The 25577-nt window shown below is 37.3% G+C and overlaps 1 protein-coding gene and 1 long non-coding RNA gene across 29 annotated transcripts in view; one reads left to right on the forward strand and one right to left on the reverse strand.

Annotated features, from left to right (window-relative positions):
- TRDN (triadin) overlaps window positions 1-25577 on the reverse strand; it is a 400175-nt gene that overhangs the window by 204811 nt on the left and 169787 nt on the right. For all 28 annotated transcript variants that reach the window (XM_086707737.1, XM_086707736.1, XM_086707734.1 and 25 more), the window contains 2 exons: window positions 19228-19287; window positions 17890-17949 (listed from right to left, as the gene is read on the reverse strand). In XM_086707737.1, coding sequence (XP_086563863.1) covers window positions 17890-17949; window positions 19228-19287 — 120 coding nt within the window. The remainder of the gene's footprint in view (window positions 1-17889; window positions 17950-19227; window positions 19288-25577) is intronic.
- LOC147581187 (uncharacterized) overlaps window positions 19856-25577 on the forward strand; it is a 48982-nt gene continuing 43260 nt past the window's right edge. Inside the window, exon 1 of the long non-coding RNA XR_015251512.1 lies at window positions 19856-20069. This is a non-coding gene — a long non-coding RNA (uncharacterized LOC147581187). The remainder of the gene's footprint in view (window positions 20070-25577) is intronic.

Consider the following 25577-nt stretch of genomic DNA (forward strand, 5'->3'; position numbering starts at 1 on the left):
AACTTTATTTGCTCTTGTTTGCCACACTATACACCCTATGTTGAGTTGTTTTTCTTTTTTAAAAAAAATTTTAAATGTTTATTCATTTTTGAGAGAGAGAGAGAGACAGAGCATGAGCAGGGGAGGGGTAGAGAGAGAGTGAGACACAGAATCCGAAGCAAGTTCCAGGCTCCAAGCTGTCAGCACAGAGACCATCATGGGTCTTGAACCATGATCCGTAAGATCATGACCTGAGCTGAAGTTGGATGCCTTACCAACTGAACCACCCAGGCGCTCTTTGTTTTGTTTTTCCCCATGTAGTGAATACTCCATTTGCTTGTGTGTGTGTGTGTGTGTGTGTGTGTGTGTGTGTCTGTGTGTGTTTACCCTAATTTAGCTTTAAGGGAATCAGCCCCCCTTCCTGGCAATTTCAGTCCAAATGTCTTTGTCCAAATATTTAATTGTTCTGCTCAAGAGATAGGAACTATGGCCTAACCTAAGACAGATTATTACTTTGTTCTCACTATAAAGATTAGTTCAGGAATGGGCCCATCAGGACCAGTTTAACTCAATTCAGGTTTTCTGTTTGAGCTCTCTGGAAGCCAACCTATTCTTTTTCCCATGAGACATTAACAAGAGAGGATGTAGGGAAGGCCACACTTCAAATGGCCAATTTTGCAATCACTTGAGCCAATACTAAGGAATCAGAATCTAAAAAAAATGCAGAGATATACTTCATTTGGATATCATTCTACACTTGTGCCAAGCTGAACCTGAAGAGAGTTTACTCTAGAACTGTAGTTGGATACACCAATAAATTCCTTATTTTAAATGGTCTGCCACTTGTGAGAGCAAATACCCTCAGTGATAAACCACTGTTAAAATTTTATGTATTCCAATCTCCATCCTGTTTAAAAATATGTTAAATGCATCTAGGTCAAATGCCTTCTGACATATGTCTGTGGCATTCTGTTCTAAATGTCTAATGGGCAGCCTACTAGGAAAGAGACAGTTTCTCATGCCTTGATCTTAGTGTGAGATCTTGTATCTGCCCTGTTGGGGCAGTACTCACAGTATATTATAAATGTCTATTTATTTTCCTCTTTTCTAATGTCTTTAAGAACAAGTGCCTTGGGGCGCCTGGGTGGCGCAGTCGGTTAAGCATCCGACTTCAGCCAGGTCACGATCTCGCGGTCCGTGAGTTCGAGCCCCACGTCGGGCTCTGGGCTGATGGCTCAGAGCCTGGAGCCTGTTTCCAATTCTGTGTCTCCCTCTCTCTCTGCCCCTCCCCCGTTCATGCTCTGTCTCTCTCTGTCCCAAAAAAATAAATAAAAAAAAAATGTTAAAAAAAATTTTTTTTAAAAAAAAGAACAAGTGCCATGTCAGTTATACTGATCTATCTCCAATATTTAGTAGATTTCCTTGCCAATATTATGCCTTTAGTAAATGTTTGTTGAGTGAATGAAGGAAGAAAAGAATAATTTCTGTAAGAAAAAGAATTAGACTCATAATATATCCTTTTTGTTTCTTAATGCTTACACTGTCTGCAATATAGTCTCAAATTATGTAAGGAAAAACGGGAAAAAAAAGAAAGGAAAAAGACATTAAAGCAATCTACAATCATCATTTTCTACTGTTGGTAAAAACAAAAAAAAAATTGAGGGTTGCAAAAGACAGTGGGATTTCTTTGGTGAAGTCTCTACTGCTGTTAGTCACTGGTGACCATGGCCAAGTTACTTAACTGTTCCAATTCTGGGTTCTATAAAACAGGCATTATATTCCCTATCTCAAAAGTTGTTGTAAGGATTAAATGAGAAAATAGTGAATACATTTAACTGTTACTAGTTTAAAAATGCTCTTGATGAAAAGAATACATATTGACACAATTTACTAAGCTATTTTGAAATTTTGCTTTGGTAACCCAGGAGAAGCTGAAATTGAAGAAAATATCATTGTAATGTTTTTTAAGCTTTGCTTTCACAGAAAGAAAAATCTTATAGAGATTTAGGACATATAATTAAAAAAATTAGTGGGCATCTACATCTATATGTTTAAATGTTTATCTCAAATCACAAGGAAAACTCAGGCTGTGTAATTCCCCCCCAAATTGGTCCAAATACCCCCAAATTTTCTAATTAAAGAAAAACTTGTTTCTAATTGATATCTCACTTCCTGTACCACTCTGCATAATCTTCCCATTAAAATTTAATCTATGATGTTTGTAAAAGACCACTTATTTTAATGTTAAATTGAATTATTTTATTTCTCATATTTTTTTCAGAAAACAATTCATTCTGAATATAAACTGCAGTTAAAAAGAATGTATCTAAGATGGGTACAGGAAATACTTAAAATGTCGACATGTGCATGCAAACAAAGAAGAAATATTCATAGTCTATTTACTGGTTCTTTCTCAAATGTATTTTAATCCTCCCTCTTGAAAGTATTTCACAAAATGTAACACAACTCCCTCATACTCAAATTTAGGGCTTATTTTATTTCTGTCTTCACTGGGAGGGTAGTTCTGATTCTTCATAGTAGGTGTTAAGAAGATTGAAATTAGTCACTTGTATACCAGTCCCTTTTTTTCCAGGCTTAAATAAGTTTTAATATAAACCTTTTCCATTCTGAGTTTTAAGATGTATTTTAAATTCTTTTTAATTTTTTATTATTTTTAATTATTATTATTTTTTAAATACAATTTATTGTCAAGTTAGCTAACATATAGTGTATATAGTGTGCTCTTGGCTTTGTTTGATTGTTTATATACAATGCCCAGTGCTCATCCAATAAGTGCCCTCCTCAATGTCCATCATCCATTTCCCCCTCTCCCCCACATGCCCCTTCAACTCTCAGTTTGTTCTCTATATTTAAGACTCTACTATGGTTTGCCTCCCTCTCTGTTTGAAATGACTATTTCCCCTTCCCTTCCCCCATGGTCTTCTGTTGTTTCTCAAATTCCACATATGAGTGAAAACATATGATACCTCTCTTTCTCTGACTGACTTATTTCACTTAGCATAATACTCTCCAATTCTATACACGTTGCTACAAATGTCAGGATTTCATTCTTTCTCATTGCCAGGTAGTATTCCATTGTATATATATAAACCACATCTTTATTCATTCATCAGATGATGGACATCGGGATCTTCCCATAATTTAGCTATTGTTGAAAGCGCTGCTATACACATCGGGGTACATGTGCCCCTATGAATTAGCACTCCTGTATCTTTTGGATAAATTCTTAATAGTGCTATTGCTGGGTCGTAGGGTAATTCTATTTTTAATTTTTTTGAGGAATCTCCACACTGTTTTCCAGAGTGGCTGCACCAGATTGCATTCCCACCAGCAGTGCAAGAGGGCTCCCATTTCTCCACATCCCCACCAACATCTGTTGTTTCCTGAGTTGTTAATTTTAGCCACTCTGACTGGTGTGATGGTATCTCAATGTGGTTTTGAGTTGTATTTACCTCATGATAAGTGATGTTGAGCATCTTTTCATGTGCCTATTAATCGCCATCTGGATATCTTCTTTGGAAAAGTGTCTATTCACTTCTTCTGCCCATTCTTCACTGGATTGTTTGTTTTTCTGGAGTGAGATTGATAAATTCTTTATAGATTTTGGATACTAATTCTTTATCCAATACGTCATTTGCAAATATCTTCCTCCATTCTGTCAGTTGCTTTTTAGTTTTGTTTATTGTTTCCTTTGCAGTGCAGAAGCTTTTTATATTGATAAGGTCCCAATAGTTCATTTTTGCTTTTATTTCCCTTGCCTTCAGAGATGTGTCAAGTAAAAAGTTGCTGCGGCTAAGGTCAAAGAGGTTGTTGCCTGTTTTCTCCTCTTGGGTTTTGATGGTTTCCTGTCTCACATAGATCTTTCATCCATTTTGAGTTTATTTTTCTGTATGGTGTAAGAAAGCGGTCCAGTTTCATTCTTCTGCATGTTGCTGTCCAGTTCTCCCAGCACCATTTGTTGAAGAGACTGTCTTTTTTCCATTGGATACTATTTCCTACTGTGTCAAAGATTAGTTGGCCATACATTTGTGGGTCCAATTCTGGGTTCTCTATTCTATTCCATTGGTCTATGTGTCTGTTTTTGTGTCATACAATATACTGTCTTGATTACAGGTTTGTAGTAGAGGCTAAAGTCCGGGATTGTTGATGCCTCCTGCTTTGGTTTTCTTTTTCAACATTACTTTGGTTATTTGGGGTTTTTTTGTAGTTCCATACAAATTTTATGATTGTTCTAGCTCTGAGAAGAATGCTGGTGCAATTTTGATTGGTATTGCATTGAATATGTAGACTGCTTTGGGCAGTATTGACATTTTAACAATATTTTTCTTCCAATCCAGGAACATAGAATGTTTTTCCATTTCTTTGTGTCTTCCATTTCTTTCATAAGATTTCTATAGTTTTCAGCAAACAGATCTTTTACATCTTGGTTAGGTTTATTCCTAGGTACTTTATGGTTCTTGGTGCAATTTTAAATGGGGTCAGTTTCTTGATTTCTCTTTCTATTGCTTCATTATTGGTGTATAGAAATGCAACCAACTTCTGTACATTGATTTTGCTGACTCATAGCAGTAAACAGATTATCTAGACAGAAATCAATAAAAAAACAATGGCCTTGGGGCACCTAGGTGGCTCAGTTCGTTAAGTGTCCGACTTTGGCTTAGGTCATGATCTCACAGTTTCATTGATTTTGAATCACACAGATTCATTGATTTTGCTGCGATTTTGCTGAATCAGTTCTAGCAGCTTTCTTGTGGAGTCTTTCAGGTTTTCCATGCAGAGTATCATGTCATCTGCAAGAATGAACGTTTGACTTCTTTTTGTTTTTTTGCCAATTGGGATGCCTTTTATTTCATTGTGTTGTCTGATTGCTGAGGCTAGGACTTCCAATGCTGTGTTAAACAACAGTGGCGAGAGTAGACATTTCTGTCACTTTCCTGATCTCAGGGAGAAAGCTCTCAGTTTTTCATTGAGGATGATATTAGCTGTGGGCTTTTCATATATGGCTCTTATGATGTTAAGGTATGTTCTTTCTATCCCAGCTTTCTTAATAATAAAGGATACTGTATTTTGTCAAATGTTTTTTTCTGTCAAATGTTTTTTTCTGTCAAATTTTTTTTTCTATTAACAGGATCATATGGTTCTTATCCTTTCTTCTATTAATGTGACATATCACATTGATTGATTTGTGAATATTGAACCAGCCATGCAGTGCAAGAATGAATCCCACTTGGACCTGGTGAATAATTCTTTTAATACATTGTTGAATTTGATTTCCTTATATCTTGTTGAGATTTTTTGCATCTATTTTCAACAGGAATATTGGCCTGTAATTCTCCTTTTCATTGGGGTCTCTCGTTTGGGAATCAAAGTATTTCTGGCTTCGTAGAATGAGTCCAGATGCTTTCCTTCCATTTTCTAATTTTTGGAATAGCTTTAGAGGGATAGGTATTAATTCTGCTTTAAATATCTGGCAGAATTCCCCTAGGAAGCCATCTTGCCCAGGACTCTTCTTTGTTGGGAGATTTTTGATAATTGATTCAATTTCTCCACTGGTTATGGGTCTGTTCAAATTTTCTATTTCTTCCCATTTGAGTCATGGGGGTCTAGGAATTTGTCTATTTCTTCCAGATTGTCTAGTTTGTTGGCATATAATTTTTCATAATATTCTCTAACCATTGTTTTATTTCTGTGGTGTTGTTTGTGATCTCTCCTCTTTCAATTGTGATTTTATCTATTTGGGTCTCTCTTTTCTTTTTGCTTATTTTTTTCAAAAAAACAGCTCTTAGATTCATTGATCTGTTCTACTGTTTTTTTTTTAATTCTATATTGTTTATTTCTGCTCTAATCTTTATTATTTCTCTTCTTCTGCTGGCTTTGGGGTTTCTTTGCTGTTCTGCTTCTAGTTTCTGTAGGTGTGTGGTTAGATTTGTATTTGGGATTTTTCCTGTTTCTTGAAATAGGCCTGGATATCAATGTAAATTCCTCTTAGGACTGTCTTTGCTGCATAGCAAGGGTTTGAATTATTATTTAATTTTCACTTGCTTCCATATATTTTTTAATTTCTTCTTTAATTGCCTGGTTGACCCATTCATTCTTTAGTAGGATGTTCTTTAACCTCCATGCATTTGGAGGCTTTCCAAATTTTTTCTTGTGGTTGATTTCAAGTTTCATAGTGTTGTGATCTGAACATATGCATGGTATTATCTCAATTCCTTTATATTTATATTTATTGAGAGCTGTTTTGTGATCCAGGATGTGATCTATCTTGGAGAATGTTCCATGTGCACTTGAGAAGAATGTGTATTCTGCTGCTTTTGAATGAAAAGTTCTGAATATATCTGTCAAGTCCATCTAGTTCAGTGTATCAATTCAAGGCCATTGTTTATTTCTTTTTTTAAAAATTATTTTAATGTGTATTTATTTTTTTAGAGAGAGAGAGACAGAGCATGAGTAGGAAAGGGGCAGAGAGAGAAGGAGACACAGAATCTGAAGCAGGCTCCAGGCTCTGAGCCATCAGCATAAAGTCCGATGTGAGGCCAAACTCACGAACTGTGAGATCATGACCTAAGCCAAAGTTGGACACTTAACCAACTGAGCCACCTAGGTGCCCCAAGGCCATTGTTTCTTTATTGATTTCTGCTTAATCTGTTCACTGCTCTGAGTGGAATACTAAAGTCCCCTGAAATTACCACATTCTTATCAATAAGATTGCTTGTCTGTGATTGATTTATATATTTGGGTATATCAAGTTGGGAGCATAAACATTTATAATTGTTAACTCTTCTTGATGGATAGACCCTGTAATTATGATATAATGCCCTTCTTCATCTCTTGTTACAGTCTAGTTTAAAATCTAGTTTGTCTGATATAAGTATGGCTACTCTAGCTTTCTTGTAACTTCCAGTAGCATGATAGAGGGTTCTCCATCCTCTCATTTTCAGTCCAAAGGTGTCCTCACAGATATAGATGGATCTTGGTTTTGTTTGTTTTTGTTTTGTTTTGTTTTGTTTTTGTTTTTGTTTTTGTTCTTGTTTTATCCATTCTGATACCTTATGTCCTTGATTGAGGCATTTAGTCCATTTACATCCAGAGTTATTATTGAAAGATACGGATTTAGTGTCATTGTGTTATCTGTAGGTTTCATGCTTGTGGTGATGTGTCTGGTCATTTGTCGTCTTTGCAGCATTCCACCCACAGAGTCCCCCTTAGGATCTCTTGACCGGCTGGTTTAGTGGTCACGAACTCCTTCAGTTTTTGTTTGTCCGGGAAAGCGTTTATCTCTCTTTCAATTCTGAATGACGGCCTTGCTGGATAAAGGATTCTTGGCTGCATATTTTTCCTGTTCAGCACACTGAATATTTCCTGCCCCTCTCTCTGGCCTGCCAAGTTTAAGTGAACAGGTCTGCTACTACCCTTACATGTCTACCCTTGTAGATTAAAGCCAATTTGTCCCTAGCTGCTTTCAGAATTCTCTGTCTTTGTATCTTGCCGTTTCTCTATGATAGGCAGCAGTGAAGACCTATTCTTGTTGAATCTGAAGGGAGTTCTCTATGCTTCCTGAATTTGGATGTCTGCTTCCTTTCCCAGATTAGGGAAGTTCTCAGCTATAATTTGTTCAAGCAAACCTTCTGCCCCTTTCTCTCTCTTTTCTTCTTCTGGAACTCCTGTGACATGGATATTATTACATTTTATTGAATCACTTAGTTCTCTAATTTTTTCTTCATGGTCTAATATTTTCTTATCTCTTTTTCTCGGCTTCATCTTTTTCCATAATTTTATCTTATATTTCACTTAGTCTCCCCTCTGCTTCCTCCAACCTTGCTGTCACTGCATCTAGTTTATTTTACACCTCATTTACAACATTTCTTAATTCATCATGACTATTTCTTAGTTTCTTGATCTCTGCAGTAATAGATTCTCTTCTGTCTTCTATGTTTTTTTCAAGCCCAGCTATTAATCTTATGACTATTTTTCTAAATTCTCATTCAGATATATTTTTTATACCTGTTTGAAGAATTTTCTGTCATTTCTTCCTGGAATTTCTTTTGAGGATAATTCTTCCATTTCATCATTTTGGATAGTTTTCTATCTTTTGTGTGTGTAAATAGCTTGTTATGTGCCCTGCACCTGCAAAAACTACTATATTAAAAGTCATACACTGTCCAGGGCCTGGCCCTTCAGGAGGTGTTTTTGGAATGTGTTGCATGCTTTATGTTATTGTGACTCTGGTTGCTTTATCTCCCTACTTGTAGTGGTGGTTTGGACCTCCCACCAGGTGTACTTTGATTTGTTCATTGAAGTAACCCTGGAAAAAAAAAAATTTAAAGGGGAGGGTGGTAGTGGAAGATGCCTTATCCCATACAAAAAGATAGGGCTGGGGAAAAAAAGAAAAGAAGAAAGAAAAAAAAATTTACAAGGCAGAGAATCGGAGAAGCTATACAGCTTATTCCAGAGAGAAAGACAGAGAGACAGAGAGAGAGAGACAGAGAGACAGAGAGGAAAATAAAGAAGGAGATACAGAAGAGGTGTGAAAAGAATTAGATTAAACATGTCTGCTTAAACAAACCAATAACCAGAATAGAGAAGGGAAGAAATAAGAAGAAAAGGAAGAAAAAAATATATATATATGGATATAAAATAAGAATTGACCAAGAATCAAATCAGAAAATGCAAAACCACTGGACCAATATCTGACGGTGCCTTGGAACCTGTGGCTGTGCTAGTCTGGAGGAGGGACTGTCTGGCTCAGTCAGTGTGAATCTTGTTCTGTTAGATGTGCGGTTACCAGGCACAGAGGGGCATGGTTTGGTATAGGCGGTCCTTGGGGCGCCTGGGTGGCGCAGTCGGTTAAGCGTCCGACTTCAGCCAGGTCACGATCTCGCGGTCCGTGAGTTCGAGCCCCGCGTCAGGCTCTGGGCTGATGGCTCAGAGCCTGGAGCCTGTTTCCAATTCTGTGTCTCCCTCTCTCTCTGCCCCTCCCCCGTTCATGCTCTGTCTCTCTCTATCCCAAAAATAAATAAACGTTGGTATAGGCGGTCCTGCCTCCACTGTGGGCCCCCTGTCTTGTTCCCTGAAGCCCCTCCTTGTAGGTGATGGGGAGAAAAATGGCAACACTCCAGTCTCTCCTCCCCAGACTGGGTGTTCCAGACCACTCCGTTCAGGCCTTCTTCACAGTGCCGCATGGGCCTGTGAAGCTGGTTTGTCCCGCTCCACTGTCTCCCTCACCTCCAGGTGCTCGGCTGGGATTCAAACCCTGATGTCTTAAAGAATCCCACTCCACCAGCCTTGGTTCTGGGGTAATGCCACTCTGCCCAGCAGTCAACAAAGCGCCTCTGGCTGTTGGGCACCTGCAGGGTCTTTTGTCCTTGAAGAGGCTATACACTTTCTTCCCACAGTACTCAGGGGAGGGAGGGGACTAGTCTCTCCAACTGCACCTCTGAGCTCACTACCAAGCCCAGGGCTGGTTCCCCTCCTCCCGGGGCATAAATACAGGGTGGCCAGCCCCAGTCCGGAGAAAGGCCCGCAAACCTGGATCATGTTAGAAATTGGTTCTTTCTCCACTTTTTCCATTTCCTGGTCTGTGGTTTTTCTCATGTCCAAGTACAATCTTACACTTCCATAGCCTCTCATTCTCTTCCTTTTGTCTCTCCACAGAAGGGGATCCCTCCCCTCCATGCCTACGCCACCCGTTTTATCTGTCCCATTTCACTATCATACACCTATTGTCTGCCAAGTTGTCCTGGTGGGCCCCTGGAGATGTTTCCGTCACTCTGTAGCCTGGTTTCCTGGAATTACAAGTCTTCTGGACTCAATACTGCTGAGTTTGAGGGATGAAGGAACTTCAGGTCCCTCTACTTCTCCATCACGTTCACTACTGTCTCTAAATTCTTTTTTAAATAAAAATGCCTTGGAGTGCCTGAGTGGCTCAGTCAGTTGAACATCTGACTCTTGATTTTGATTCAGCTCATGATCACCCAGTCATGGGATTGAATCCTGAGTCAGGTTCCGCACTGAGCATGGAGCCTGCTTGAGATTCCCTCTCTCTCTCCCTCTTCCCCTCTCCCCCACTTGCACTCATTCTCTCTCTCAAAATAAAATAAAATAAAATAAAATAAAATAAAATAAATATCAAAATGCATTTACTTCTTGTTTGCATTCGACCCAGACACACTTTTGTATTGTTGAAACCAAAAGCTAGAACGTGGAGCATTATCCCAGAGATCCCACAGCATGGCATGATATTAATTCTCTCTCACCTTTTCTGAAGCAGTTTAGCTTCTATCCTGCTAATTGAGATGTGATATAAGAGGTAATCAAAGATATCATTATTAAGTAAAAAGCCAGCAGACGTTCTTGTATTATTCCATCACAAAATCCCTTGCCCTGTAGAGAATAAGCAACTATTGTCTTACATTTCTGTGATTACAAAACACTTGAAAATATATTCTTTTGCCTTCAAGGCAATTCAAGCATTGTAAATGTTTTTAATATAGTCAAGCTGCCATCACTTGAACTTGGACTTGAGGCCTGATCTATTTGGGAACAAAAAGCTAACTTTAAAGGAATATACGGTTGCCTTGTAATTACAGAGCACCCCTAAGTCAAGGCTGGGAATTACTAATTTGATCAAGTCTATTTGTGCCAGATAACTCATTATTTACCTGCCTGAACAAATTCTTTAATAATTTCATTTAGGGCATGCATTAATATAACTGTCTGAATATCACTCAAAAATGTGTGAAGTACCTATTTTTTTAACTTGATATTAGCTGGTAGATTACTGCAAAATTTATAGAATTCTGGAAAAAATTAATCTAGGTTTCAAAGTGTAACAAATAATGTTTAGCTGATGTGTTTGTTAAATTCTACCCAAATACATATGCATAAAATACAAAATTCAAATATAACATAACTTTCTAAAACCAAGTGTTTTTCAAGTAGAGGAAGAGATGGGGTGAGCATAAACACCTATAATTAATCATCTCAAAATACAAGTCTGGAAAATAGAAGTTTGCTCTTTAAAAATTTTTTTTTTCAACGTTTATTTATTTTTGGGACAGAGAGAGACAGAGCATGAACGGGGGAGGGGCAGAGAGAGAGGGAGACACAGAATCGGAAACAGGCTCCAGGCTCCAGGCTCTGAGCCATCAGCCCAGAGCTTGACACGGGGCTGGAACTCACGGACCGCGAGATCGTGACCTGGCTGAAGTCGGACGCTTAACCGACTGCGCCACCCAGGCGCCCCAGAAGTTTGCTCTTTTAAACTAAAACTTAAAAGTGAAAACATTGGAAAGATGCTATGTATTATCTTTATCTGTACATATATATAGGAAGTTACTTTTAATTACACATAAATTTATTTTAGTGGTCTGCAATCTGCCATGTAAATTATTTTGAGCTCTAGTAGCTCGAACAATCCATTACAAAAGATTCATGAAGTAAAATAGATGCTATTCTATGTCTGGTAGGCATAAAACTTAATGACATATTCCAAGCTATAAGCTTCTGTAAAGTATCATTTACAATTTCTCAATGACAAAAGTAGATCTTATATAGAGAAATCAAATAGTCAAAGATTTTAGTTTGTGCAGAATTTAATTGTATTCGCCTCAAACAATCATTGAAAATATTCTGTGGAAATATATATGGTTGCATACTTTAACACAGCACAAGCCTTATGAGTTGTTTTTTATGAATGAATAATTCTTTAAAAAACATTAAAGTACATTTCACAAACTTACCCTTTCCTATTCAGTGAACATCAAGGACATTTTGATATGTCTATCTCTAAAACCAAGGCTTTCAACTCAGAATGTATTTATTATTGGAGTTTTAGTTTTATCACCAGAGCTGCCTAATCTTCATGTATATCTTCAAATGCATGCTTCTTTTTATACGACAATCTAGATAGATTCTTCTTCATAACTTGAAAACACCAGGTTTTGACTACTGGAGCATCGTGGTATTATCTCAAAAAAAGCAGATTATTTTTTCATCCATGTGCTCATCAAACAATGAATTCTCGATTAATTCTTAGATTTCCACTCATACCTTGTCCTTTCGAGCATCAGTCTCTCAAATTGTGTTGATGTCCACAGCTTCTAAATTCACCTCCCAAAACAAAACTAAACAATACAAAAAAGACTCTTTCCTCCTTTATGCAGACACAATTAAAAAAAAAAAAATCACTGCTTTCCTCTTCATTTCTGTGCCTCCACTGCAATCTGGTTTTATTCCTTCACTCTATAGCAAGTGCTCTTGTCTTTCCTGCCCTTGTGTCACAGCTTTTAAGTAACATTCACAAGGCTGATAACTTCATGATTCTTGAAACATCCATTTCTGAAATGTCTCTAATACCAAACTCTTTTCCTTTTCCTTTAATCTCTCTAGCAGTTCTTTCAGCCTCTTTTGCTTTATTTTCCATTATCTAATCTCTACATGTTGGAATTCCACAGGTCTTCATTCTGTATTCTATTCTTTATTTCTTTTGACACAATCTCTCTGGGTAATCTCATCTATTCCCAGAGAAACAAATATGATCTATATGGATTTCTGTATATGTCGCTTTACTTCAGAATCCCCTCTGAAATCCAGACCTATGTATTTAACTGCCTTTTTAGAGTAGAGTAGATGGGTTAATATCCTGGCCCTGACATTTACTAACTGTGTGACCCTGGACAAATTACTTAACCTTTCTGTGTCTTAGGTTACTCAATTTATAATGAGGATTAAGACAGCTTATTTATTCACTTATTATAAGGATTGAATGAGTTAGTATCAAAAAACAGCGAAAATAGTCCCTGATATAAAATGTGAATGATATGTCACATACACTTGAAACTTAACATACTCAAGAGGAAACTAGATTGTTTCTATCACAGTTGTTCCCCAGATAAGCTTCCTCATCTCAGTAAATGATCCCATCTTTTAATTGGCTTACCTCTTCTTTTTCTCCCTCTAACCCATTTTCAAAATGAGTATATACTTGTGTAAAGTATAAATGAAAATGTTTTTCTACACTGCTAATATCCTTCGTGTTTCCTATTATACTTTTAATAAACACTTACATATGTCCCTATATATTCTGACCCCTTATACTTCCTCTCATACATATTGCACATATACATCTATCACACACACACACACACACACACACACACACACACACACCACATTCACACATCACATAAAGATGCACACATCAATGGCTGGATCCTGACAATATATCAGATTCCAATTTAAATGCTGTCTCTTAAAGGGGCGCCTGGGTGGCTCATTGGTTAAGCATCCAACTCCTGATTTTGGTTCAGGTCATGATCTCATGGTTCATGGGATCGAGCCCCCTGACAGGTTACATGCTGTCTCTTAGAAAAGCCTGCTCTAACAAGCTTATCTATTTAAATAGCTCCCTATCCCCACTCATTGCTTTCTCCTCACTGCCTCAAATTTGTTTCTCCTATGGCCCTTATCCCAAGTTGGACTTATGGACATCATGTTCACTGTGTGCCTCCTTTATCAAAATGTAAACTCTGTTAGGGTTTATGTTCAGTTATCTACCTCTGTGTACTCAGCACCTGGCACAATGGCTGGTATATGGTAGACATTAAGTGAATATTTTTTATAAGAATGCATGCACGAATACATGGATGAGTGAATTTGTCCTTTTCTAGCAGCTATTCCAGAGAAACTAGTATGTTTTTTCAGGATCTTTCTTATAGTTTATACTCCTATTCAGATAATTCTTGGGAAAAAAGTCATGTTGCAAAGTGTGATAATGAAACATCGTTTTACACCATTACCTATCAGTTATCAAGTCAAAATTATCTTCATAATTAATAGGCTTGTAAACATTATAGGGTGGTAATGAATCTAAGTCCAAAAAATTTATGATAACTTATAACTCCAGAAATGCCAATCTGAAAGAAATGAATCATAGTTTTGATCTTATTCTATCCTGGTTTATGTTTTTTCTCCAGGTTATAATTGTTTCATTACAAGGAAAATCAACTTGTTAATTTTTTAACCATTATAACCTCATCAAGCACTAAGAACATTATTTCTTCAAAAATACCATTTTGTGAAATAAAGTGATGAAGAATGCCTTTTATCTACAGTTTAGGTAAAGAATAACACAAACTATATTTGACTATGTCTTATGAGCACTTTAAATTGCCACATTTTTATCATGTTGCTTGATTGACCCATCTTTGTGTAATTCAGGCCTTCAAAAACCTTCTTTTATTACGTGAGTTTTATCTTATAAAACATTTCTGTATCTTTATTATAGATACCTTAGATGGCCTGTTTTAACTTCCATTTAATCCCCCTTCCAGATGGAAAACATGGAATGCCAAAAACCTGCATCTTCCAGACTCACTTGCAGTATATTTAATTCTACCAGTTAGATGCACCTATAGGAGACTGAGAAGCAGACATATTTTGGCACAGGTCACTCTGATGTGAGCCAGTTGCTTAGGCTGGCCTCAACATTTCCAGGATCTAGTCTGTGGGTGTTAAGAGGCAGCTTTGATGAGTGAAGCTACTTCCTGACCAACTGACAGGCCTTGATGCTCAGTAATCTAGTAACAGCTCCTTGATTTCAGGGTTCTTCTGGTGCTTCCAACAACTGTGCTGTGTCCACTTTCCTGGATGGAAGTCCTTCTGCTTGTCTACCTTGAGCGGTTTGTATGTCTAACACTGAAGTGTCATATAAACACAGGGAGATATTTTCTAAAGGTTTTTATTTCCTCTCTTGATTGCATTTTCCATGGTGTTCAGACTGAAACTTACCTCATAACATTGTAAAAATATCCTGGTGACTATTTTTTGCCATTTCATACAGTGTTTTATAAGTGGCACATATTTGTTTGTACCAGGACAATTTGAAACATATACAAAACAAGAGATTATTATCATGAACCCGGATGCACCAATTACCCTGTTTCAACCATTATTAACTTGTGAACTGGCAATTTTCCCTAGCATAGATCATTTGCAAAGTGTGATTTACTAGTTTCAGGCAGTAGAGGCTCATTTATCATAGAATTTATGTCTCAGGTTCATTTGCATCTACATAATTATAAAATATACATGTAATAAAATAAAATAACAATATAATATGTAAGTAACTTTATATGTTATATAAATGTAAATAATACAAAAGTCAATATAAATATAATAAAATATCGTGGTATATCCCATAAGTATCTAGGCATATCTTATGCCTTGTAAATTTTCTACTCTTTGGGGCTAGAGTAGTGACATCAGACACTCTGCTATATTCCTCTATTTTAGGAAGAAATGACATATGTGCCCCAGCTCTTCAAGATTTCAGATTATTTTCAATTTCTTTCGTTATCTCTAGAAATTACTATTGTCACGTTTCAAACTGGCTGCTTTTAAACCATATTGCCTCTCACATGAAAATACAATTGGAGAATTATTAAACTCTAAAAAGAAACAAGAGTTATAAACCAACATTAATTAAATCTCTGTGTCTCTGTCCCTCTCTCTCTTTCTCTCTGTCTCTCTCACACACACACACACACAATTTTGAGTGTATTGGAGGGTTAAGAGGTTATAAACAAACAATTTGCACATATTTTCATTAAGAAGTTGAACTAATTTTTAAGATCCAACAGTATTTTGTGTCATCAACAGTAAACATACGAACAAACAAACACACGGGAAACTGGTTCCAAGAAGGACAAACTTGCTTTTCAACGCTAGCTGAGCAGCCTTCCCCAGGTATGCTGAGCATCCACCCAGTTAGTTTTGTTTCAGTGGATGAGCACATGAGCACTGGCCTTGTAGGCAGTGAATGGATGAGCCTGACCTTGTGGGGAGTGATATTGGCATAATCAGTTCTGTTGCCAGTGGTACATAACCTCACTCTGACATGACTGCTGGGCTAATAACACAGGTCTCCCAGTAGCAGAGAAATATCAAATTTTCCCATCACTCACTGTCCATAAGGCATGTTGCCTTTCTCTTAAAAAACTAAAACCAAACTAAAACGACAACCATGCACATCACTGAGTTTTGCCAAAAGTATTTTCTGATTTTGCATTTGCAAACATATGACAAATATTTTGGAGATTACAATTCAATTCAAAACTTCTTCTGCAAATACCTGGTAAAACTGATGGTCCAGAAAGGAGAACCTTGTTTCCCTTTAGCACCCAATCATGTCACAGATATATGGACCCAAGCAGCCATCAAATAGCCAAAATTGCATTTTTCCTTCTCTTATGATAAGGTACATATTTCACCAGGGGCATAAGGAAAGTTTTAAGTCAAACTCAATGAATGTTCAACAATACAACAGATTCTACAATAATATGCCCTTAATAACGAAAATTTGGATGCAAGGTAAAATATTTGGCTATCAGTTCTCAGACCCACAGAACACCTGGAGTTCTCTTCTTGAACATTTCATGAGTCATACAATCATGCAACTGTTAATACTTTACAATATTTTTTACCCTGTTTACAGCATGATGTTGGGGACTTCCTGCAACCCCTATTTGTTACTAACTAGTATCTAGTTTGGCATTCGGTGGCCTTCCTTTTCAGGATCCTTCACCATCACCTTTTCCCCTCTAGATAAGCTATCTACTTCCTAGAAGAAAACAGTTTTCACTGATGCTATCCAGTCCTTCTCTCTCCACACAATAGCCTTGAAGCTCTCTCTTCAACCTCTCCTTCATTTAAGCTTACCTACCACCCCATTTTCTAGGGCATTGTTTCCAGCTTATTATTACACAGAAAGAGTCTGGAAATCTCATTCACTTTAAGTGTTAATAACTGAGAAGAATTAGTTTGTTAGCCCATACACACAGGCCTAGGAGATTTGCATCTTAATAGAGGACAATTCCTTCATAACTCAAAGGAATGGAATATCTCTAATAGTGGAATTTCAAGCATCACTGACACTAGTGGAGGAAATATTTGGGGGTGAGAACACTTAACACCAAACCATAATATCTCATAATGTGAGACAACTATCTTTTTCACCTAGACTTAAGCTTAACCTGAATAGAAGCTGGTATTCCATGTTTGAACAAGAATTAAAGCACGACTAAGTATAAAGCAAAAATCTAAGCTGTTGAACAACGCTCTTTCTTAATGGTCTGCATTACTCTCTCTGAGCTTCTTAGCTTTGCAAAGTGGTGTTATTATACTATGTAGCTCTTCTCAATTTCATTATGTCTTCACCAGGATGGCCTTAAAGTTCTCTGAATTCAGCCTCACTAAACTTTAGACAGGCTTCTTTCTGACCTTGGGCTCTTACCCTCCTTTTACTTAGAGCAATTACTTCAGAAGACTTGTAATTGTAAATTCTTTCTCTGCTCCTTTCAAATAGAAATCTTTTTAAAAGGCTCTTTCCTGGTTTTCTAACTCAAGAATACCTCTCTCAGGGAGCAGGAAGCCATCCCTTTGAAATGTAATCATCAAGAACAATAGTACCCCAAGTCTCCCAGTTTCTGTGGGATAGTAAGAATCTAACTCCTTGGAGTGCCTTGCTCCAAGCTGTAAAACTGCACTCCAGTCAGGAAATTAAGAAACCAGTCTACTTTTGCTTTGAGTCAGACCCATTAGCACACACATGGCCTAAACCCTCCACCCCATTGCAGCTCTTAAAAACCCTCCTGCTCTTTGTTTCAGTGAAATTGAGTTCAGAATGAGTTGTGGCCTCTATCCTCTTTTGCAACAGCCTTGAATAAAGCCTTCCTTGCATGTTTAATTTCGTCCAGTGCCATGTTTGCTTTGACAGCCTGAACATGCACAGATTTAAGTACCTATATCCAGTTTGTTTACATCGCCCCCAAATTCTTTCATGAACAAACATTGTGAACATAATTTGACTAAGGAAACAAAGTACAATACCTTTTTTTTTCACATCAACGGCAGTTTCCTTGTCGGTTTTCTTTTTGACAGCTTCTTTTTCTGGTAGTAAAATGAGAAAATTTTACTCATTTTAGGCGTCTGTTTAATTCTTATGTATTTTGGGGCACACGTGACTGCCATTATGGCATCCAACTCATCTTCTATAGAGTAATCCTAAATCTGTGCCACAGTAGTGCCAAATATGAGCAAACCAGCACCTTCCTAACACAAAAGGAGCTCTGTTGTGTTTCCTCCTCAGGAAGGGAGCAAATTTGTGCTAAGCTCAAAAACAAAATTCTCATGACAATGGAAACATTTATGCCATTATCAATTTTGCTATAATTCAATAGTTTTTTTTTAATGTTTATTTTTTAATTTTTGAGACAGAGAGAGACAGAGCATGAATGGGGGAGGGTCAGAGAGAGAGGGAGACACAGAATCTGAAGCAGGCTCCAGGCTCTGAGCTGTCAGCACAAAGCCCGACGCGGGGCTCGAACTCATGGACCGTGAGATCATGACCTGAGCCGAAGTAGGACGCTCAACCGATGAGCCACCCAGGCGCCCCTCAATAGTTTTTCTAAAGGACATTAAAATGAATATATTGAAAGTTCTCTGGGCTATCAAGCCACTGGAAGCCTGTCAGAAGCAGAAATCTCTGGAGCTCATTTGAAACTTCAGATGCACTATTTGAAAACAACCATCTAAAAGTAATAGGGGTGCCTGGGTGGCTCAGTCAGTTAAGCCTAGGCTCAGGTCATGATCTCGCAGTTCAAGAGTTCCAGTCCCCATCAGGCTCTGTGCTGACAGCTCAGAGCTCAGAGCCTGGAGCCTGCTTCAGATTCTGTGTCCCCCTTTCTTTCTGCCTCTCCCCTGCTCATGTTCACGCGCGCGCTCTCTCTCTCTCTCTCTCTCTCTCTCTCTAAGGATAAATAAACATTAAAAAAATTTTTTTTAAGTAACAAAATACAGTGTATCAATCAACTAGGTTTTTTTTTTCCTTATACATTCAATAGTTGCCCTTTTGATAGACACTTTTTATTGAACTGAATGAATTGAATAGGAACTTCATATTTGTATTTGCAGAGAGAGAACTGAGTACCACTCCTCAGTAAGAAAAAAATTCCATCAGTAACAATTTAGAAAAGTGTTTAGACATAAATTTTCTTTTTAAAAATTTATCAAGTCAACCTTATTTAGAATATTTATAAATTTCAAGACTGCTAACAACAATAACAATAAAATTATTAAGCGAATATCTTTCCTAGAAAACAAGAGCTTTATGAGTAGTATCGTAAAAGGATATTAACTGGTTTCTGTGTTAGTTTTTAAATTGTTCACCTTTCTTTTTTGTTTCAGAAGTCACTTTCTTCTCAGCTTTCTTCTTTTCCTCTTCTTTTTCTGGAGAAGAAAATTGAAAATATTTCTTTCAGGAAAATGTAATGCAAAGGAAAAACCAAGATTTGAATGAAGGATTACTGTGAAATCACTTCTGCCTCCAGATAGCTTTGTGACTTTGAGCAAGTGATTTAATCTCACTAAACCTTATTTTCCTCATTTGTAAAATAATAGTACTCCCCTCAAAGTTAGATCATGTTTACAAAGCACTCCGCACAGTGCCTGGCTCACAGTAAATGCATAAAATTGCAGGTTGTTAATATTGTTTATAAATAATGAACAAGATCCTTTGAGCTTTCTGAACCAAGCAATTGTTTGGTGCCTAAAGTAAGATAGTAATATATGAAATTAAAACATCATATCTGGGAAAGATACTGCAGGTAAACTAAAAGAAATACTTTTTTTGTTTTCCTTTCAGATGTTTAGTTTCATTAGAAGTAGTACAGGAGGCCATTAATGTGATCTATTTTGATTTAACCGTTTGTCACATCTGCTTCTTGTCAACAGGCATTTGGAGCCTGGTGACATCTGTCTGGCAGTGTGTTGGGGACATAAGTTCCACTGCCCTTTCTGAGTGGTTGTATCAACGAGGGTGCTCACACTCTGCACCCAGAGGTTTGCAATAAGTCTGGGTCCCACACGGAGCAGCATGTGGTGGCTCTGGACTTCCGCGTGGAAGAGTTACTTTTCAGAGATCTGAGAAATCTTAATCTGAGGGGCAGAGGGAACCTCAAATGCCTAGCCACAGCCTTGTTAACAACTGGTCATCTCTGGACATTGTTCTGGTGAGTGTACTCATTTCATAACAAAGTCATGTAGAAGTTGTTGAAATGGAATATTCAGTGTTTTTAGGTTTGAGGCAGCTCTAAGTTCGGTTAATGTTGGAAGATGACTAATTTTTATCCTCAATTAGTGGTGCTATTTACCTTATATTTGAAACACCTTTGTATCTGTCCTTTGTCTCTCCTCACACATATAGATGCCAAGCATTCAAAGATTTTCATCATCCAGAAATATTATGAGATTGTTACTGTGCTGAAGAAATCCAATGCATAGTTCTAGTATGAATGTTGAAATTCTCTACTAATGACTGCCTCTCATTAAATATAGGAATTAATTCATTCCCTTAGGTATAGAGATTTTTTACCTACAAGATCAAAGACAACACTTTCAGTGTTAGAAGTATAATTTATAAAGAACCCCTTTTCATGGCTCCTAGAGATAAGCTGGTGTCATAGGGAGAAAGATATTCACACTCTGTCTAAATGTGTCTGCAGTGTGCCATTACAGCCCATCCAGTCAGAAGTAGAGAGTCAACAAGTCCAATTCTGATAGTTCCAGAGTTAGAAATAAACCACTTGAATTCCACTTTGCCTTTTCCTAAAGGTTTATACATATTAAATATGCAAATCATGTTTAAAATTCTGAATAAAGATACTTTTGACTTAAGTATTATTACTTTCAGCTTGTCTGGGAGAAATTTTACATAGCAGGGTATTTTCCATGTTATCTAAATAAATGCATATGCCAGACAATTGAATTGGCATTTGCTAAACATTTGTGCCAGAATATGGATTAATTAAAATACAGATTACTTGTAAATATTTCTTAGCTCATATCAAATAGCAAGACTGTAGTCACAATAAGATCACAACTCAGTATCCAAATCTCTCCGTTTCATAATATAGATGAATAAATATTTCATTTAAAAGTTCTTGCCAATTAGTCAATCTTACATTGAACTTCAGAATGAAAGTAGATATTTGAGGTCATAAGATGGAAGACACTCTTTTCATTTTTTTTTAAAGAGAATACTCTTGTGCAATAAATTCTGCCCTTTAAATTAATATAACTGGAATTTTATTGTGGTGATACAGTATTCTTGCCTTAGTTCAGATTGAATTAATACTTCCATTTACACTCTGCCTGTGATTATGGCCATACACTGAGAGAGTCATGAATAAAAGTAGAAGTCCACAAAAAAGCAGGTATAAATAATGTACTTTAATAACATTTTTATGAATTAGACCTTTAAGCTGTCATTATGGGGCTTACTTTATTCATGGTGAATTCACTTAAAACATCAAATTGAAGACTCTGCATTTCTTCAAGCACTATTGTCTCTATTCTATAGGTGATTTGGCAGCAGTGGAATTAATGGAATTATAAAAGACACAACAATTTAATTATACCCTGCTCAGAATATCCTGCCAATTTCTTTAATGAAAATACTCCTTCCCCTGACTTTTATCTCCCTCAACATTCAACAACACTCTTCCCTTTCCGCCTGACTATGCACCCAAATATTTAATTTCATCCTCACCCTCTCTTCCAAGTTGTTGGCTATTTTGTTTGTGGCAGCTAGAGAAGAGTTAGAACATTTAATACCATTGGTTTTCAGAGGGGGTAGCAATTAAACGTGTCTGTAGAATGTGAACTTATCAGTGTATTGCCTCTCTCTGGCAAAAGTGTCATACGCCCTGAAATGATGGCTCTATATGGCAGGGATCACAGGAATGCTGGTTGAGAGAGAAATCCTCTCCACAAGGAGCAGCTCTGAGCCACAAATATGTTATTAGCTTCTGCATAAATTAACATTAGATGAAAGAAAAATTAAATGACTTACTTTTTACTTTCTAAGCCCTTACAATGGGCTTTTCTCTTGCTTTTAAATGTTTTTATGCCATCTCAAACCCAGAGAATGAACAATAGTTAATTATAATCCTAAAGCTTTCTAAGATGCCTGTTCCCAGCAAAATGGGAAAACAAATGCAAGTGTTGAATTTTCAACTTATGTTTTGTTCGTCCCCTCTTTTCTTTTCTACTGTAGAGAAGCAGATGGCTGCTTCTCTTCTAACCTTCTATGGCCAGGATGGATGTATTCTTGGTCCGAGTCATGTAAACAAGGGTGTGTTTGTTCTATAACAATGCATTCCAACACATCTTGCCACTTTCACTTTATTTCTTTAGAGTGGCAAAGGTTGGCCTGGAACCCCACTCATTCCATGATCATGGGAAGCTTCACACAAGCAGATAAGTTCAACGACAGCAGTGATTATTACAGTTCTCCATTGTTATCATACAGACGCATGAGGCAAGAGAGAAAGCATGAGTGCTAGCGTGGATGACCTTGGTCTAAATTCTGTCTCTGACCCTTTCTGGTTATGGGAAATTGGGCAATGTGCTGTGACACACTGAATTTCATTGTCCTCATTTGAAAAATGGAACTAATAAAATCTACTTTGCTGGTTTGTTGTGAAGAATGGAGACGCTGAGCTGAAGTGCCTAGACCAGAGGGAATGTTCATAAAATGTTGGCAGCGGGTAGCTATTACGCTATTTTAGAAACAATAAAAATCTGACCACATATAATCTTAAGTAATTTTTCTAGATACGATATTTATTGATCTACTTAAGAAAATGCACATTAATTCTTATTTTTCTGTATGAAGAGAGGCTGTGTCTGGAATACTTTATATTAAGAAACTTCAAGAAAAAAAGTACATCAGTAGGTTTAAGATGCTATGAAGCGGTGCTGTGCTGGAATGAAGCGGATTCCAGTCTTGGTTTCGCTATAATTAGTAGCCGCTGCCTTATGTAACTATGAGTAACTCTTCCATTGTCAACCATAAAAGGCAGGGGAATGACTAGAGCATATTTAGGGCCCTCTTCACCCATGTATTGTCCAAATGAAGCATGCTTCTCGCATTATTTCTTAATTTTGCTGGGAGTAGGCAACTTAAAAAGTTTTATCCTTGTAAATAGCTGCTGTATGGTCTCTGGGCTTGCTGTGGCTTCAAAAATGTTAAATGTGGGAAACAGTCAGTTTTTAAGGCTTTAAATAAATATGCATGTTATATATATATTCATATATATGTATATTTATATATATGAATACATTTACATGAATATATAATGTCAGGTGGTAATAAGGGTCAGGAAAAGAGAGCTTGTTTTGGAAGATTAAAGAATAAGAGGGTGGAAGGAAGCATTGCATTTTTTTTTTTTAAGGAAGAAGTGTAAATCTTTTAGAATAGGTAAGATTTGAAAAGTGTCTTGAAAAACAGCAGGAGAGCTTTGGGCTATCAGGGAGAACTTTTGAGACGAAGGAAAAATATCTGCCAAGACCTTGAACATAGGATTTGTTGTTCATGGTATGACTGTCCCATTTTACTGTAAGATAAGAAGCCACTGAGAGATTTCGAGCAGAGAAATTATATGACGCTGAGTTGCATTTTAAGAGGAACTTTGGCTGTCACTGAGTGGTGTTAAGTGACCCATTGGACTGCGATCTTGTATAGAAGAATAAGAAAGTAAAAGAATAAAACACAAATATATGTATATTTTTCTTTTTTCCTTGTTTTCTTCCTCTGAATTATATTTGGGACTCTTGAAGGAATGTAACATTACAGAATCGTGGTAGGAGTAACTCACTTTACATTGTAATTAGGTTGCTATGGCAGCAAAGCTCTCTAAATTAAGGACTTCACTTGAATTATCTGGCATAACTAAACTGGCCTGTCCGAACCTGAATCCAATGTCTTTGCCTTAGCTTTTCTGTTAGTGATAGCTGAATTATTCTTGGAAGCCAGCTCCTCTCATTATCAGCTATTAACAACAAACAATTCACAATCAGCAATTCCATTGCACCTTTCAGTGACTACCCGGAGACTTTTAAAATTACAATTTTCTCAATCAACAGATGTTTATTTTCCCTTATGTCAGACCCCTTGCCAGGGTCTATAGTGTTAAAAGATTCCCTCCGGGAACACTAGGTATGGAAATAAGTGGGGAAGTTTACAATTATAATAAAGACTTTGAAGGATATTCAAGGTAGAATGTAAGGGAACCATCACAGAGGCCCAGAACCAAGAAGGCCATGTGAAACTTGCAAAAGCTACTTCTGGGGGAAGTAAGCACAGACTGAGTCAGAAATAGCCCGTAGAGCCTGGTTTGGACAGAGGGTGGCCAGTGTTATTGCCACGGCCAGCTGAGGGAACTGAGGTGCAGAGTGACTGCTCCTGTCCTGCAGGCACCTCTTACAAACTCCTTTTTTTTTTTTTTTTTTTTTAAGTTTATTTTGAGAGAGAGAGCTGGAGCGGGGAAGGGGCACAGAGAGGGAAAGAGAGAATCCCAAACAGGTTCCACACTGTCAGCCCAGAGAACTGTGAGATCATGACCTGAGCTGTAATCAAGAGTTGGATGCTTAACTGGTGGAGCCACCCAGGCGCTGCTGAGAACTCCTAGCGATATAGTACCATTCACAAAGGAAATGTCCCAAAGGACTCTAGATCTGATCAATGTAAGTCCAAACTTTTTCAAGATACCATAATACAGTTCATTAAGCCTCAAAAGGATTGTGGAGAAGGGATCTCCATAATTATTTTGTATGGTCTGAGCAAGGCAAACATACGTGTTTAAGTTTGGTTGGAACGTCACTCATTAAGGTCATAAAGCACTTGACCTTACAGATGTCAGCATTGACTTGGTCCTCAGGTAAAAACTGTATACCTCCTGTAACCTGTGAGGAAATCTGCTCGGAAAAAGACACTTGCCCAGTTTCCCAAATCCTGTAATTGACATAACAAGGAGTCCAAACTAAAGGATAAACACATCCTGCTCTCGCTGCAAATGGAAAATAAAGCTTGAGGTGGACTTATTCTATTAAAAACTTGCAAGTGAACTGACCCCTAGACAGAAAAGAAGTTCTAGTTTTGCTTTGTGTTGTCAAACTTATCTTTCAGCTCCCTTATGGCTGACGTTCTGTGACATAATGACAATTTTTTTTCTACTTCTGAATTTAGTATGCAAAAATGAATGCAAAGAGAAAGATTCTTTGATAGCTTTCAAATTGCAAAAAAGTTTCTTATGTTAATTAAACTTGATATTTAAAATGGATAAGATAGATTTCAAACCTTTCAAAAATGATAAAAGCTTTTTAGATAAGTGATTTCATTACTTTTGAATGGGTTATATTTATATAGATGAAGGTTGCCACATCTGGGTTTTTTGTTCACTTTTCTACCTAGAAGTGCAAGAGCAAAGACAACCTCAGAGTGTCTGTGTGAGTGTGTGTGTGTGTGTGTGTGTGTGTGTTTGTGTGTGTGTGTGTGTGTGTGTGAGAGAGAGAGAGAGAGAGAGAGAGAGAGAGAGAGAGAGAGAGATGAGAGAGACAGACTCTGGTTTTTCTTTTTCCCTCAATGCTTTTACATTTCAGAAAGTAAATGCTCAAAGCTTATTGACTTTCACTAAGTGAGAAGCTCTCCCTCTTCATACACATCTCTGGATAGCTTT

The sequence above is a fragment of the Puma concolor genome, chromosome B2, assembly GCF_028749965.1.
Source record: "Puma concolor isolate L17-30 chromosome B2, mPumCon1.1.hap2, whole genome shotgun sequence".
Classification (NCBI taxonomy): Eukaryota; Metazoa; Chordata; class Mammalia; order Carnivora; family Felidae; genus Puma; species Puma concolor.